General features: G+C 36.4%; 1 protein-coding gene across 1 annotated transcript in view; it reads left to right on the top strand.

Moving 5' to 3' along the window:
- The first annotated feature begins 2,537 nt into the window (after nucleotides 1–2,537).
- Nucleotides 2,538–16,797, top strand: part of LOC311277189 (interferon-induced very large GTPase 1-like) — a 62,921-nt gene continuing 48,661 nt past the window's right edge. Inside the window, exon 1 of the mRNA XM_084387382.1 lies at nucleotides 2,538–2,671. Coding sequence (XP_084243508.1) covers nucleotides 2,618–2,671 — 54 coding nt within the window. The 5' untranslated portion in view covers nucleotides 2,538–2,617. The remainder of the gene's footprint in view (nucleotides 2,672–16,797) is intronic.

A 16,797-nucleotide genomic window follows, 5' to 3' on the forward strand; every position in this document is an offset into this window, starting at 1 on the left:
CATGTTGGCCCAGAGGACATTGTCCACATCACAGACGATGTCATGTCTGCAGAGAAATCCTAAAGCCAGATCCAGCCTTGACAACATTCTCCACACCTTGCTCTTCCTTGTCCTCTTCCTCCTTGTTCACCACATCTTATACATAGCCTTCCTCTTCTCTCTCTTATATTTTTACATCCATTGTTGGTATCAACATTCAGCGCAATATTTCGAGTCAATTTTGGCACTCTGAACTGACTTGTATTTTGTACAGTTGGTTTGGTCACATCATTAGAAATAAGTGTGAAAAATTGAGTCGTTGTGTGTAAACGATGACAACTGTGTTGTAGTTGTGTTTAACTTTTGCCTGCCTGTGTTTAGCGTTTTGAAATATAAGTGCATCACAGTGTGAAATGTGTTAAGAGTTCAGGAGATTTGCAAACAGTGTTTTAACTACCTGAACTTGTTTAATGTCTTACAGAAAGAGTGATTTATTTTACAAATTGGTTTAGGCTATTGATAATTTGGTTTAGAAAATGGGGTTTAGTGTTTTAGCAATTCAGAAAAAAAATATTATTTATGTAAGCATGTGCTGGTTCCATTCCTAGATAGCAACATTGTGTCGGGCCCACATCAGGCACTTGTGGAATGATGATCTGGCCCACATGCAGCGTGTAATGACGGCACTTGGGTGGCCCACTCCTGTTTGCCAGATCTGGGCCACAAGCAGGCCATAGCAATGCCACATGTCAGCCAAGAGCAAAGAAATAAACCAGAACTGGACCTTATCTGAGCCACAAAGTCTGTGTATATTAAAAATGGAGTCATTTCTACTTCAGCACTGCTACTTCTGCGGAGTGATTTACTCCAACTCTGAGCGAACTCTCGGCTCCTCACCACAGGGCTTCTCAGGTGCTGCGAGCAAATCCCTCTGTAGAAATAGCATTGCTTCGCCTTCTGAGAATATAGTTCCCTGTATGTATACGGTTAGAAGACGGCTGTGTCTCATGATGTGACCATGTTATTTGTACACGCTGTGACTATACAAATCACAACATGTAAATAGGAAAACGTTGGCGTTATTTTGTCACTTATCGGGAGTAGTCGGGTCATTTTTATTCTTTTCTTTTTACAGATCAGACTTTGGTCGGACTCGGGCTCATTTAGCTTCTCTCCTTTCATCGTGCCCATAATATACGTGCAGAGTGCAGGCTACTGTATGAAATATTGTTATATTGATAATATTATAAATATGCAACGCAATATGCGATTACGCGAGTAACGCAACGCGCGTGCAATGCATTAGGTGACAGTTTACCATGCAGAGCATCAGGGAGAAGTTGGAGCGTGGGGAATTACTAAAAGTTCCCAATACTTCAGGAAAAGCTGCATTTTGCAAGAGTTTTGATTTGATTACCACAACAAACAATGAGCCTGAAGCCTTCAACAGTGGATGCTATTCTTTTTCTTCACAACACTCGCGAGTAAACAGTGAATGAGCCTACTCAGTTCAACAGATTTTTATTTATTTATTTATTTATTATATTTTTATTATTATTTAACGTTAGCCAGTTGGCGAAGAGGGGTCTATGTTGAAACGCTGCTGTCAATCACAATCGTGTAAGGGGCGTCCAACGTCACAAAATCGAACGGCTTGATTTCAGAGAGTGTAGAACATATAAGGAGATTTAAAAAAAAAAAAAACACTGGATGGATTTTTATCATTTTATGATGGTTGTGTACAGGCACTGCCAACACACATTTCAGTACAATCAACTTGTAAAAGTGCATGTACCATTATATGACCCCTTTAAAATCTACACAACATGTGATGTCCCCGAGCACACACGTGTTAAATCTACACAACATGTGTTGTCCCTGAGCACACACACTGCATGTGTTAAAATCTACACAACATGTGTCGACGACACTCTCCATCAATGTGCATTGTATGCAGTGTTTGCTATGTTCTCAAACAAACTGACATGTGTAAATAAAAGTTATTAATATACAATATTTTGTCAGTTGCTACATTTTAATTTAATTCAAAGTGCAAACTCAGTTAACTGTTATCTCTTCATGAACTTTTCTCAAAAGCAGAATTATCAATTAGGGGTTGAAGTGTGAATAACTAAATAATGTACAGTGCAGTGAGTCTGTCCAGAGCTTGAAACATTGTCTTGTACTTTGTGTGCACATGAATTCTGTATTCGACTATTGATTAAATGGTTAATCTTTTTACATCTGCCCCTTTCACTTTTTTTTTTATTTTTTTTTTGCTTTCAACAAAACGTGTCATTTTTAACATCTCTTTTTAGAGTTCTCGTACAAGCAAATGATAAAACACTGTTGCAATAGCTGAACTACCGGTAATAATAATTGACCATAAACCAAGGTCCAAGTTCCCTACTAAAACATTAAGTTTCATAACATGAAGTTTCTTTAATGTCATGTGATTTACTGGAAGGCAGTAGCCTACAGATCACCTCTGATTGGCTGACATGTAGATTCGCATAAATTAATTAAAGTATTTAAGACAGACTTACACAGTTTACCATAGACAGTAGCAGAGTAACACATGCAGATACAATGGCTTACATCACTCAGGTGATTTAAGGATTCAAGACATTACTGTTGTATGATATTCAGCAGAGAACCTTCGTTTGCTGTTTGGAATCCAGATTCACTTCAGGTTAGTCAAATTTGACTTAATCTCAGTTAGAGTGTTAGCCAGTTACAAATGTGATAAAGGAGTGAAATCACAAACATGATCCCCACCCCGAGGTGACTGTAGAGGTCTCTTGTAAAATCTAAAAGATTTAAGATTTAATGATAATAATTAAAAAAAAAATCTCATCACAATTTTCACATTTAGTTGACAAATTGACTTGTTTCCTTTTTAAGGATTTAAATGTAAATAGGTCACTTGAATGCTAGGGTTTCATTTTTAATGTAATATAACTATATGTGTATCAAGCAAACATTTTTGAAAGTGACAAACATCTTTTTTAGGTTCTGTTTTATATTGTATATATGTTCAATATTTGTATTATTCAATATCAGTTTAATGTATGTTCATTTGGGTTATTTAAATGATCAATTTAACACTATGGGCTGTGGAACTGGTATATAAATGCTTCCAGTAATGTGTAATCTGATCAATACAGGCATCTGACAAGTATGAAGGATGAAACCTGCAAAATTACAAGTAAATGTGAATGATAAATAAGCATGTAGACTCCCAGATTTCCAGTGACCCTGAGGATAAAAAAAATTATCTAATTTTTTAATATTGAATTTAATATTTGATTTAATATTGAAAGTAGTTCAAAAGTTTAATATTGAAAGTAGTTTTTCCCCCCAAAAAAAAGAACAAAAAAAAAAGAAAGAAATGAAAAACAAGAATTCAGCTTGACTTTTCATTTTTCGTTCTGGGGTAGAAAAATTAATAAACATTATATAGGCCTAAGTCACTTAGGAATAAATCACAGCGTGCTTCATGATAAAAATAAAAAAAAAACAAAGAAAAGCCTGTCTAGTGTGACGGTGTTGCCTGGGCAGTCTGCACAATGGAGATATAAACGTGGAAATAGGGGTTTCACTTCACAGAGAATAAATCAGTTCCACACCATATCTCGTTATCTCTGCTATTTATTTAAAACAGTACTCTTTCTTTTTAATCTTTTCCTTTTTTTTCTTTGATCGTATGAGTACAATTTTGCAGATTGACAATTATAAAACAGTTTCAGTGAATTAATCACAAATCAACTCAATGAAAAACAGAACAATTAAATTAAATTCAATAGAAAGGGAAACATCCCCACCTAGTGGTGAACATGCACAATTCTACATGAATAAAGCAATTAATCCATAAAACACATAACAATATATTTTATACACATTACCTGCACAATGGAGATATAAACGTGGAAATAGGGGTTTCACTTCACATGGAATAAATCAGTTCTACATAAAACACAAAACAATGCACAAATTAATTACGATTGTGTCTCGTAATACAAAGTCAAAATAACTCGATATAACAGAACACACTCGACGCCAAACACACATCAAAATAAATATGCCTTACAAGTTCATTGCAGGATAAATCCACAATAAATAAGTAGGGCTGGGGTGCGTTTCCCGAAAGCATCGTTGGCCAACTATGGTCGCAAGTTCCGTCGTTACCAATAGAGTTCAATGGACATTGCGATGAACTTGCGACCATAGTTGGCCAACGATGCTTTCGGGAAACGCACCCCTGGGCGATTTAAATTGCGATATTGTTATGCGCATCTCGTCAGTAAAGCCGGTTCCTTGATTAGTAGTAAATCACCATCACCTGCTTTCAGATGGAGCGGCATTTAGGGCTGAGGAGATAATTAAGTGATTAATTTAGTGATGATTGAGCATTATTGAAGACACCTGATGTTAACAAGCAGAATCACTGAAGAAGAAAATCACAAATTGTAAGTTACCATTAAGGTGATGGGTGTTTGCTTTAGTTGGGTTCTAGACCATTATATGTATACTTTTATATTTACTGTTGTTTGTCTGCTGTTATTGATTTATAACAGTTAAATGAACAAAGTAAAATGTTTTCTTATAGTGTTGGTTATGTTTTGACATAATCATGCTGTGATCTGAAAAAGGAATCTTATTGAGATAGTTTGGTTTAACTTGATAGCAGCAGTTTAGTGATTCTTCAGCCTATGATTATCAGTACTTTACTTATAATTCAAAATATTTAATAAACATTGTTCTGATTAAAAGACATTCAGATAAATTCATTTAAAACACAGACATCAATAATCAGCCTGTGAATCTCAACAATGGTGACAATAATAAAGCATCTCGCAGTGGCTGCCACCAATCACAACTCATTAATGGCTCCCATCATGCATTGCGGTATGAATAAATTATTATCTGAATTGTCTATGACTGTAATTTACTTTTCCTAATTGAATATTCTGCTCCTCACCATTGTTGAGATGCATAGACTGAATCTTGAAATCTGTATGTGTCTAAACAAATGATTTTTTTTTGTTTAAACAACTTTTAAGAAATCCTTTATATTATATCGAAAATTCTGGGCATTTATGCAGATTCACTAACCAACAACATAAATCGAAGTCAGAAAGAAGGATTTTAACAGTGATCAAGTTCAAATGATGATTGTCATAACATAACCAACACCATCAGATCACTTTTTTCTTTGTTCAACTGGTGATTATAATTCAGAAACAACAGACAAACAAAATCTAAAGTTAATAATATCAAGAGTCCAACTAAAGCAACCATTGATCGTCATAACGGTGGCTTACAATTTGTGATTTCCTCCTTCAGTGATTCTGCTTGTTAACATCAGGTGTCTTCAATAATGTTCAATCATCACTAAATTAATCACTTAATTATCACATTAACTTCAACACTCTTGAGTGTGGACTCATACACTCCCAGGAGTGTTAATTTAACACTGGAGTTTTTGCTGTGTACAAAGAGCCGTAGTTAACTGACAAGCTGAGCCATATCGCATTAATTATCGCTGGCGATACGTCCGCGATATTAATGCGATATGGCTCAGCTTGTCAGTTAACTACGGTTCTTTGTAGTAAATGCCGCTCCATCTGAAAGCAGGTGATGGTGATTTACTACTAATCAAGGAACCGGCTTTACTGACGAGATGCGCATAACAATATCGCGATTTAAATCGCCCAGCCCTATAAATAAGTTATTTATGTGTTTTGAACAATTTTAACTGATAATTCTCTGACCGCTCAAAACGTGCAACTTACCCACAGGCTAAGCATATCTCGTTACCGGTATCTCTGCTGTGGGCGGTCCCTATTCCGTACACTAAATGCCATCACGCATCAGACAGATGGCGCTGTCCCCATTTGTTGCATCTCTGTCTTAATCAAATAAACACACGGACACAAAGGCTGCGTTCGAAACCGCATACTCAATGAGTAGGTACTTAATTTCAATAAGTACTTACTTAACGAGCGCTAAAAGAGTAGGTACTTTATAGCCAGATCTCGTTGAGTATGAATGCGAACCGGACATCTGCCATGTTGACGTTATCATGTGACCTACGACACGTTAGGCTTGTTTGAGATGCGCCTTGCCTCGCCTGAAATGTATGCGAGAGTAGGCGGCTGCAGTGAGAGGAGGAGTGAAAAAAACGCAGGCAAGACGGACAGGGCTGCATTCCAGTCCAAAATTGTCATGCCCTTCACTTGCTAACTTCCCTCCGTCTCGTTCACTCGGATGTACGTCACATAGACAGTAAAAGAAATGGACACAGCGACCCCATTGGATTCAACGGAGACAAAGTGAAGCCAATTAGAAACTCTTACTTCCTGGGGGTCGAGCGTACTGCGCAGTCTCAAACTGAGCTTGACGACGTAGATGTGACGTGAGCAAACCGTCTGTCTTCTAGTAGCTGTGCCAAGCGAAATCTGAATCATTCCCTTCCGAGACTTGCAGAGACGGAGAGTGTGAGTAGGAGCTGTCCATGAGCTAGGAGCAGGAGAAACTTTTTGTAGGTGTTTTGATTAATTACTTTGTCATTTTGCCTCCACGTCCTCCCGATTGCCCGCGAGCTTCTCCTCCTGTCCATACGGTAATTTCCTACTGTGCGACAGAGAGTCGCGTGGCTATGACGCAATCGTTAGCCTATTTTTACAAAAATTGCTTCTACGGGGCCATAACGTAAGATACAAGGTAATGAAGCCTTTTATACATTTTCGTGTTTCTTTAGAAATAAATAATGGACAAATGGAGTCTTTAAACGCCTCAGATGTGAAGTTATTCGCTGTCAAAGTGACGCCAAAATGAATGGGAGTCAATGGGATGCTAACAGCAGGTGGGGGCCGCTAGCCAATGGCGGCGCCCGGGGGTACCTTCAAAATAGAATTAATAGGCTTGTTTGAGATGAGCAAAATCTGCGCAGAATCGATCACCGGTGATCAGCGCGAGATGCATGCCGGTTAGAAATGTGTCCGAGTGCGGTCCGCCTTGCTCTGATGTCATGCTGACGTATGTCAAAAATCTCTCGCGAGCGCAAGGCACACCTGTCGGATTCTGCAGTCGAGCGCAGTTGCTCCAAAGAGTATAGAAGCCCAAGAGGCGAAACTCTGTTGTGTTATGGGTAACAGTCTGTAGATGGCGCTGCGGAGGCGCGTCCGCCATTATGGACTGAAAGCTGCTGAAATCGTTAGCGCCAGTCAATGGCAAAATCCATTTTAGTAGGTGTTTATAGTTCATGTGTGCACTTGCTAGATTGCACATCTTTTTTGTACCTTTCCGCCTGTAATAGGACATTCATAGATTGTTTTCTTGCCATTGAAACGTTCACTGTGTGCACTTTCACTGAAGATGTTGAAAAAACAAGTTGTTCATATTTTTGTGATATTCTATGTAAAATATTAACTGTCTTTAGAAATGTTCATTTATAATTTATAATTTTTTCAAATCATATATATGGTGATGTTCACTAATTTCAAAATCAACATTGAATACCTTATTACTTATATCTAATTACTGTGTGTCTGCCTATAGCCTAGCCTATATTATTTCATGAATTTCTGTTAGTCATATAACAAGGAAAATGCATAATAGAACATAAATATTAATTGATTCAAGTTTTGCAGTAATTTTATAATTGTATCTTTGCAAACCGTATAGGCTAATGAAGCCGATTCAGTGGGGGACATACCCTTACTAAAAAGTACTATAGGAATCTTATAGTATTTTGGGACAAATTATTATAGTAATCTTATAGGAATACTATAGTAATTTGGGACATACTACAGAAGTACGATAAGACTACTATATAAATACTATAGCAGCTTTAAAATAAGAGGTATCACAGAACATCACAGAAGTATGTTATGTTCTGTAATACCTCTATAATATCCTAGAGCCGCTATAGTATTTCTATAGTAGTCTTATAGTACTTCTATAGTAATATTTTGTCCCAAAATACTATTTTCCTAAGGGTAATTAGGCCATGCATAACCAACACATAGACGTATATTTTCTGTCATTTAACGTCATTTAACGTCGGTCATCCTCATTAATGTATTTTAAATTGCTTCCATATTTAGATATGACGGCCAGAAAAAATTTAGTTATGTTAAGTTTTTGTTATGTTAAGTTTTTCAGTGCCATTGACTCCCATTATTTTTCGGCGTTTTCCTTCAGTTTTCAGTCCATAATGGCGGCCGCGCCGTCACGTCATGGGGGCAACTGTTGCTATGGAGCGTTCTATTGAGTTTCGCCTCTTGGGCTTCTATACTCTTTGGTTGCTCTCCACCGACTGCGCTGATCAAAAGCATGATGGGAAACGACTTGCTGACGACACAGCTTAATGTTCATTGGTTTAAACAACCGTGATGTATTGTTCTCTTTTAAAATGTTTGATTTTAAAACTCTGATATCATGTTTTATGTATGTGTGAATATTCCCAAACTATCTAACAGTGCGATCTCTATGGATTATGCAATGTATTTTTTTATAAAAAAAAAAACAAAAAAAAAAAACACATGTCTGTATTAAAGAAAAAAAGACTGATAAACATGTATTTGGAATGGAATTAAATAACAAGTACTTTGGGTGGCTTGTTCATTATATTTATTTTCATATAAAAGCAACAGAACTTAAATTCCATCCAGTTTATTAGCAACACTGTGCACGAGCGTGAATCCCGCGATATCCATCTTTGATCTCGCAGGTGTCAGATCCACTGCGAGAAGAGAGAACTGTCCGGCTTGCCTGCGCTTTTTTCACTCCTCCCCTCCCCCCCTACATTTCAGGCGAGGCGAGGCGCATCTCAAACAAGCCTAATATATCATTGAGTTGTTTATTGTGGTGGTGATTAGACGAGATCTGTGGTGACGTCACAATCGTACTGCATTGTGGGACATATAGATGCCTGAAGTGTACATATGAAGTAGACTCGCTCCCTCGGTCAAAATCGAGGGATCGAGGGTCTGTCCATCTAAACTTCCCTCGTCCACTTCACGAAGTGGAACGCACTTCAAAATGGCGGCGGGGATTCCCCCGAGGGGAAGTGCTTAGGGAAGTTCGCAAGTGCGTGTCTAAAAGTGGACTGGAACGCAGCACAGTTCTCTCTTCACGCAGTGGATCTGACACCTGTGAGATCAAAGATGGATATCGCGGGATTCACGCTCATGCACAGTGTTGCCAATAAACTGGATGGAATTTAAGTTCTGTTGCTTCTATATGAAAATAAATAAAATGAACAAGACACCCAAAGTAGGCCTACTTGTTATTTAATTCCATTCCAAATACATGTTTATCAATATTTTTTTCTTTAACCCTAAAATAAAACATAAAAATAAGCATAATTTACATAGAAAATATGGTACTTTTTTAAGTAAATAAATTCAAAAATACCCAAAAAAAAAAAAAAAAAAAAAACACCATAAATGGATAGACAAAATTTTATCGAAGACAGTGATATAACATTTATAAAAAATAAAAAATAGGATCACACCTGAGTCCTCTGTGCCCACATTTGTCCGCAATTACAGGATTAAGGGCTATAAAGTGAATACGGTTTGAGAGTTAATACAGACATATGTGTTTTTATTTTTTGTATTTTTTTTTAATAAAAAATTAAATTGCATAACCCAAAGAGATCGCACTGTCAGATAGTTTGGGAATATTCACAGATAACATAGGCTATACACATAAAACATGATATTAGAGTTTTAAAATCAAACATTTTAAAAGACAACAATACATCACAGTTGTTTAAACCAATGAGCATTAAGCTGTGTCGTCAGTAGCCGCGTTTCCACTGTCGGGCCAGGGCCGGGCCGTGCTAGTGCGTGCCAGGGCCAGTCGCGTTTCCACTGTCACTTCCGGGGCTTGATCGGGGCTTACTCGGGGCCAACGGCCAGGATTTCTGGCCCGTCGAATACCTTGGTCCAAAGCGGGCCAGCTCGGGCTAGAGGAGTGGTTACGAACAGAGGCGGAGTTCACCTGAGTCGGGAGACGGCAGCGCTGGATGATTCTGTCAGCATTAAAGACTTTTAAAATAATTTAACTCGCGTTCATGTTTGAATGCCTTCTGTTTGTGATGCAAAAGACTATGCGCGCTAACCGTTACCATAGTAAACATAGTAAACGCTTGAAGATACGCATAGTAAAAAAAAAACATAGTGAACGCTTGCAGAAATCAGACCAATCATAAAGGCTATCACAGTCATGTTTTTATTTTATCTGTCAGTAGCATACGTCTCGTCTCTTTATACCGGACTATCATAAAATAAAGCAACTTTTTTTCGGGAGCTTCCTCTGTTTCTCTGACTGAAAATATCTGTATGGGAGTTGAGAGAGTGCTAAAGCTCCTCAGGTCGTATTTATGGTGGCATATATTTGTAGAAATTATCATTCTTTCTAAATGTGATGTAAATATGTCCTGTGACTACCAGATAAACAGAAACAGACGCGACTGAAGAAGTAAGTGTGTCCTCTTTCTTTTGTGAAATAGACCTAACGGTAATTTGACTAAATAATAGTGACTAATGTGCAATTTTGACATAAATTAATTCATTATGATCAATGTATCACTTTTTATTGTAAACCTGTGGTAAAACATCGATGCTTGGGTTTTAAATATTCAAGTAAACAACAAAAATGCCAGCAAACGGCCGCTTTTATCATGTTTGTTTTCAACGTTGTTTCCAGTGATATCTGATTAGTTTTCTGATAAAACTTCCATTTGTTGGTGAAATGATGGGTTAGTGTGACGTTGTTCCAGAGAGGCGTGTTACGGGCGTGTTTTAGTGAAGCGCTGTGGAGCTTCTGGCCCGACAGTGGAAACGAAGGCTCGGTGCTATTATCGGTGCTATGTTTAATTCATCTATCTGTAAATATCTAAATATTGATTAAACTTGCTCATTTTGTGGTCTTTTTGAAGAAACTGCTGCCCATTTATTTTGTGAATATATTTAGGGTTGATTTAAGTTTTTATATTTAACCCTACTGATGTGACCCACCGTTTTATCCTTAACGATATTTTTTTTTATTACGAAATCCCCAAATTGTCATCTCTTGAATATGTTGTTAATTTCTTTATTTTATATCCAAACATTTTCATCCATAAGCAAAAGTGGCTTACTGCTTTATGTTTTCCTCTTTTTCTTGTTGAATTTAACTCTCGTTTCATCCCTCAGGCCTATAAATAACAAAAAAAGAATTTTTTAAATGTATTATAATTAATTATTTAAGAAAATATATATTATGATATTCAACCTTGTAGGTTCTTTTTTCCTGTGTATAAAATCTCATATTATGTATGCAAACCCATTATATATATATATATATATATATATATATATATATATATATATATATATACATACATACATATACCTCATAACATCAGTAACTCGACAGCCCTACCTAGAATGTTGTAATGTCTGCTCAAAGGGCAGCTGTGTGAAGATTCGCCTTTGGAGAAAACTGTTGATTTTATACTCGAAAAATTTAAGTATCATTATAAAAAAATAATAATACCCCAGAATGAATTGCATTGCTATCCCACCCCACAATAATAACAACGATAATAACACCAATTAATTATATTACTTTTTACTGAAAATGATATAATTCAATAAAACAAACAAAATGTAATGTATGTCATATGACATAGCTATGCATGATTGAATACACTCTAGATGTGTATATAGTGAACATATCTACATTTTCATTCAAACAATAAATAAAGCATTAATTAAATAATTTTATTTTATTTACTGACAACAATGAGAAATATTAATAAATTAGTAAAAGAATGAATCAAAGTCACCATCACACAATAAACAAATGCATAAGTCAACACATGAAACAAAGCTTTATTCAAACTACAATCATGTATGTAGGCTACAAGCGCTGAACCCCACATCCTTCTGCCATCTCAACACAGCGGTTCCCATTCTGCGGCTTTATTCTGATTAATCAGCTGACCGCCAGAGGTGAGCCGTGCCTTCGTGCCTGAGGTTGTTGCGTGTTGTGTTGAGGCAATAAGAGCAGGTGGAGTGATGGAGGGTCTCGTAAGGGCTGGTGGAGTGATGGTGGGTTTCGTAAGGGCAGGTGGAGAGATGGAGGGTCTCATAAGGGCAGGTGGAGTGATGGAGGGTCTCTTAAGGGCTGGTGGAGTGATGGAGGGCCTCTTAAGGGCTGGTGGAGTGATGGAGGGTCTCGTAAGGGCTGGTGGAGTGATAGAGGGTCTCGTAAGGGCAGGTGGAGTGATGGAGGGTCTCTTAAGGGCTGGTGGAGTGATGGAGGGCCTCTTAAGGGCTGGTGGAGTGATGGAGGGTCTCTTAAGGGCTGGTGGAGTGATGGAGGGCCTCTTAAGGGCTGGTGGAGTGATAGAGGGTCTTGTAAGGGCAGGTGGAGTGATGGAGGGTCTCATCCATGGCACCGTTTCCAGGATTCAGCTCTGTGCTCTTCATCCTCAGTGCTCACACCAGTCTGCTGACATTTCAGATCCTACAAAAATGCACAAACATAACACAAAAGTAGTCATTTTAACAGCACAATGTCATTTGATTTCAGTATTATTTAGAAGACAAAAACGCTTTTTTCTCACAAATGCCGCCATCATCTTTCCTTGCAGGTCCTGCTCCACCACAAAAGATCTGCAGCAAATGCACAGAAATCAAGAATCAGAAAAGTGCTGTAATAGCTCTGTTTAAAATTACAATAATTAAAATAAACTACAACTTAATATTTAAATAGTTGTTGTTATTCATTTCTGTAATGTCACAAAGCCTTTGATGGCAGCATTCAGCTTCATGAGCCACTCTCCACTGGATAAACACACACATGTTCATCTGTCCCTGTAACATCCAGACCAGATTAACGTTACCTCAGTGATTTATCAGCTCAACTCTACATTTACATGTTGAGGTTGTTTTAACTTTTTATCCAACATAAATGTTCCTCAATTTATCAACTACTAATGGACAAATAAAATAGATAACTTATGTTTAGTTACTTTATAGATTTATTCTACATAATAGCACACATACATCACTCAGATGTCTATTTCATATCTATTAGACGTAGTAATCTGCAATTCTTATAGAAGATTTTCTTGCCAGATATTAAATAGACATTTAGAAATTGTATTTAAGATGTATACGGTTTAAAATGTATGCAAATCCACTTTGGAGACGTAGCCTATGTGTCCTTACTGGAGCTCCTCTGTTAGCTATACATAATAAAATGTGATTTACAGCAAAATCACAAATATATAGCGTCTTTACACCTTCAACAATTCAACAGTTTACTGTACAGTAGTTCAACACATGGGATCATTTAATTTGTAATACTCACATTTTTAAACACTCTCGTCCGTCATCCTTTCCGTCACGTTCGAGAATGACCTATCCTTCTTCTTCTTTTTTATGATGTATCCTCTCGCGTGGCCTCCTGGGATAGAAGAGTATCCATCGGTTGAGCACTCAAAAATCTGGGCGAAAGCAGTAAGCCATCCGGGAACCTTTACGTACTGTTTTCGCCTACTATATAGTAGGAAAGTAGGCATATTCGAACGCACTTAAGTCCGAATCTCGCGATAATTAGTACGTCACCCAGGTAATTCTCGCCTACTCTTTTGGATTCGTACGTACTTTTTCACTCACCTACTCTTTTTCCCATACTAAATAGTAGGGAAGTATGCGGTTTCGAACGCAGCCAAACTTTTGATTCTCAACCTCCTCAACTCTCCTTCTTTTACTGAATGTTTTACACTACCTTTACTTTTTAGGCAACAGCGCCTTCTAGTGACAACTGCTTGAAACAACGCCAGTAATACTCAGTATCAGTTGATACATTACACTCTTAGAAGAAAAGGTTCTATATAGAACCTTAAAAGGTTCTATCAGGCGCTACGTATTTGGAACCCCTAAAAGGTTCTATATAGAACCCTTTTTAAGGGTTCAATCAAAAGAACCCTTTAGGGTTCTTTGTAACAGGAAAAAGGTTCTATATGGAACCTTTTAGGGGTTCATTCATTATCATTTGTTTTGTCCTTACCGGATTAAATATTTAATATTATTGACAAACATCAAGACCCTAAAATGTAAAAATGTAATTCACATAAAAAAGTCAGTAGTACTTATCCTGCACCTTGTGTCAAAATGATTAATGACTTTGACCTTTGACCTTTTGACAGGTTGAACTTCCGGTGACCTTATGATTGATGGGTTGAACTTCCTGGTATGCGGTCATGGGATTAACCTATTGACCCTGCTAGCCTATCGATCATGTTGTATGACAGTTAGTTTTGAACTATGACCTATGTAGGACTAAATCATAATTTTGACGGTTAGTTTTTGACCTTATTAACCATTTTAGCCCTAAATCATAGTTTTGCCGGTTGTTTGAACTTTGTCCCAGTTATGTGTGTGTGCGTGTGTGGTTATATGGCTTGTGCCTGCGCCCCCACCTCCCATTACATTCCTGAGCAGTATATAAATGGGGTCAGTTATTTCATATATGTGACATTCAGTTATTTCACATTTATATATAAAACATTCTATAATTTATATAATCTAAAACAATTAAAGGTTGAAAAAACAATTAGTTATTTCACATTCATATGTAAAGCATCCTATCCTTTATATTCTATCCTTTATATAATTTATATAATATAAATTATATAATCTAAAACAATTAAACTAAAGTTGAAAAAACATTCTATCCTTTAAAAGTATATAATGGAATGCTTACACAATATATCTTACTAAAAAGAATACAAATAAAAATCTTCTTACATGTTTGTAAGTCTGGACGGTCTCTGACTTCAGTGATCAAGATATCAGGGGCTGAAATTATTTCAAAGTTTAAATGATATCTTGTTAAAAATGTTTTAAATTTAATACATTATTAAAAGTTGTAATAGAGTTGTTAAATTATTAAAAGTTGTAAAACAAAAACACTGTTTTTCCTGAATGACCTCACACTGTCTCAAAAAAGTAAAGGAGCCGCGCGCGCTCTCTCTGTCTGACATCCCCCTCCTTTGCACCCCTCAGTATAGTGAAATCTCACACTAACAAAAGTTGAAAACATGCCTTTAAAAGTATAATATAAATATCTTATTGATCCAATTGTTTTAGTTTTAGATGAATAAAAGTATATAAAAAAGCTTACTAAAACCAATTATTTTAGTTTTAGATGAATACAAGTATACAAAATAAAAAGCTTAATAAAACCAACTATTTTAGTTTTAGATGAATAAAAGAATAAAAAATGACTGAGTTAAAATTAACACATCAATGTCCATACCATTGATGGCCACAAAAATAATTAAACTATAGTTGAAAAACATACCTTTAAAAATGTATAAATGTAATGGTTATAAAATAATTTTACTAAGGTTGAAAAAATATTCAGTTCTTTTAAAAGAATATAACATAAAAAGCTTACTAAAACCAATTCATTCAGCTGAATAAAATCATCTTACCTTATTTTAGAGAGAGAGAGTTGAAGAAGTGGCTCCTAACACATCATTGTCCATTGATGTCCACAAAAAATGCAATGTATGAATGGATTCAAAATTGTTTTACACAACTGAATTCATATAGTCATTCCTGAATGTCTCTCAAAGCACCGTCTCAAAACATAGGGAGGCGCGCGGTGTGTGTGTGTGTGTGTGTGTGCGTGTGTGTGTGTGTGTGTGTGTGTGTGTCTGTGCGTGCCCCTTCACGTGAGCCTTGACCCCTCTCCTTCGCATACCAAAGCACTGTGAAAGTGAGGAAGGGGTTTCCTAATATCACACTCACAAAAGTTGAAAAACATACTGTTCCTTAAAAGTGTATAAATAAAATGGTTATATAAATATACTGAAACCAATTATTTTAGATGAATAAATAAAATTCATCTTACATGTTTAGAGTTACAACTCTTAAGAGAGTTAACATAAATCACAGAGGTTCTCTCTCACACCAGCGTCTCTGACTCAGAGGGCTGTATTCAGTGATGGGATGAGACATTTTGAATGGTATGTTAAACTTATAATCCTAAAAGTTTAAATGACATCTTTTAAAAATAAAAGATGTTTTAAATAAATTATTAAAAGTCTTAATAAAAAACAAATACAACGATGGTCTGTGGAAAAATTTGACTTGAACTTAAAGTATTTTTATTTATTTATAATGGGTATGTAAAATAATTTGAAAATTTTTAAAGCGTCACAAGTCATCTCACGCCTGTGAAATATTCAATAATTTCTTAAGTTGTATCTGTGAGAAAATGACAACCACATAGGCCTATCTTCAGACAGAGCAACCATGAAAACATTTAGAAACTGGGAATCTTCCAGAAATAAGGTCCTTCCGATCAGCGCTGAGAAAGAAGTTACTGGACAATAACGATAGCTGCCTTCAGAATATCGGATGACAGATGAGCCTCTGTGCATCGTGTCAGAGCGTATGTCATGTTAGTCTGCTAACGCCTTTACAGAGCCAAAAGTTTTGTACACACTAAATTTATTTCAAATCATAATCGTAAAAGTTTAAATATTGTTTAAATTAAATCTTTAAAGTTTGAATACATACTCATCTTCTATTTATCTTTTAGAAGACTTGTGTATGATATAAACAATTTTGCTTAACGGTGACCTAAAGTATAATTGTTATTAAACAATGTCTGTTCAAAAACTGTACTTGGTCGTCTTAAATCTAATTTATATGAAAAAGATTCAATCAGCATTTTTTGTCCATGCTGGGTTTCAATTTTTATGGTGGGGGCTTTCCATCACAGAAAACTACATTA

This window comes from Rutilus rutilus, assembly GCF_951802725.1.
Source record: "Rutilus rutilus genome assembly, chromosome: 1".
Taxonomy (NCBI): Eukaryota; Metazoa; Chordata; class Actinopteri; order Cypriniformes; family Leuciscidae; genus Rutilus; species Rutilus rutilus.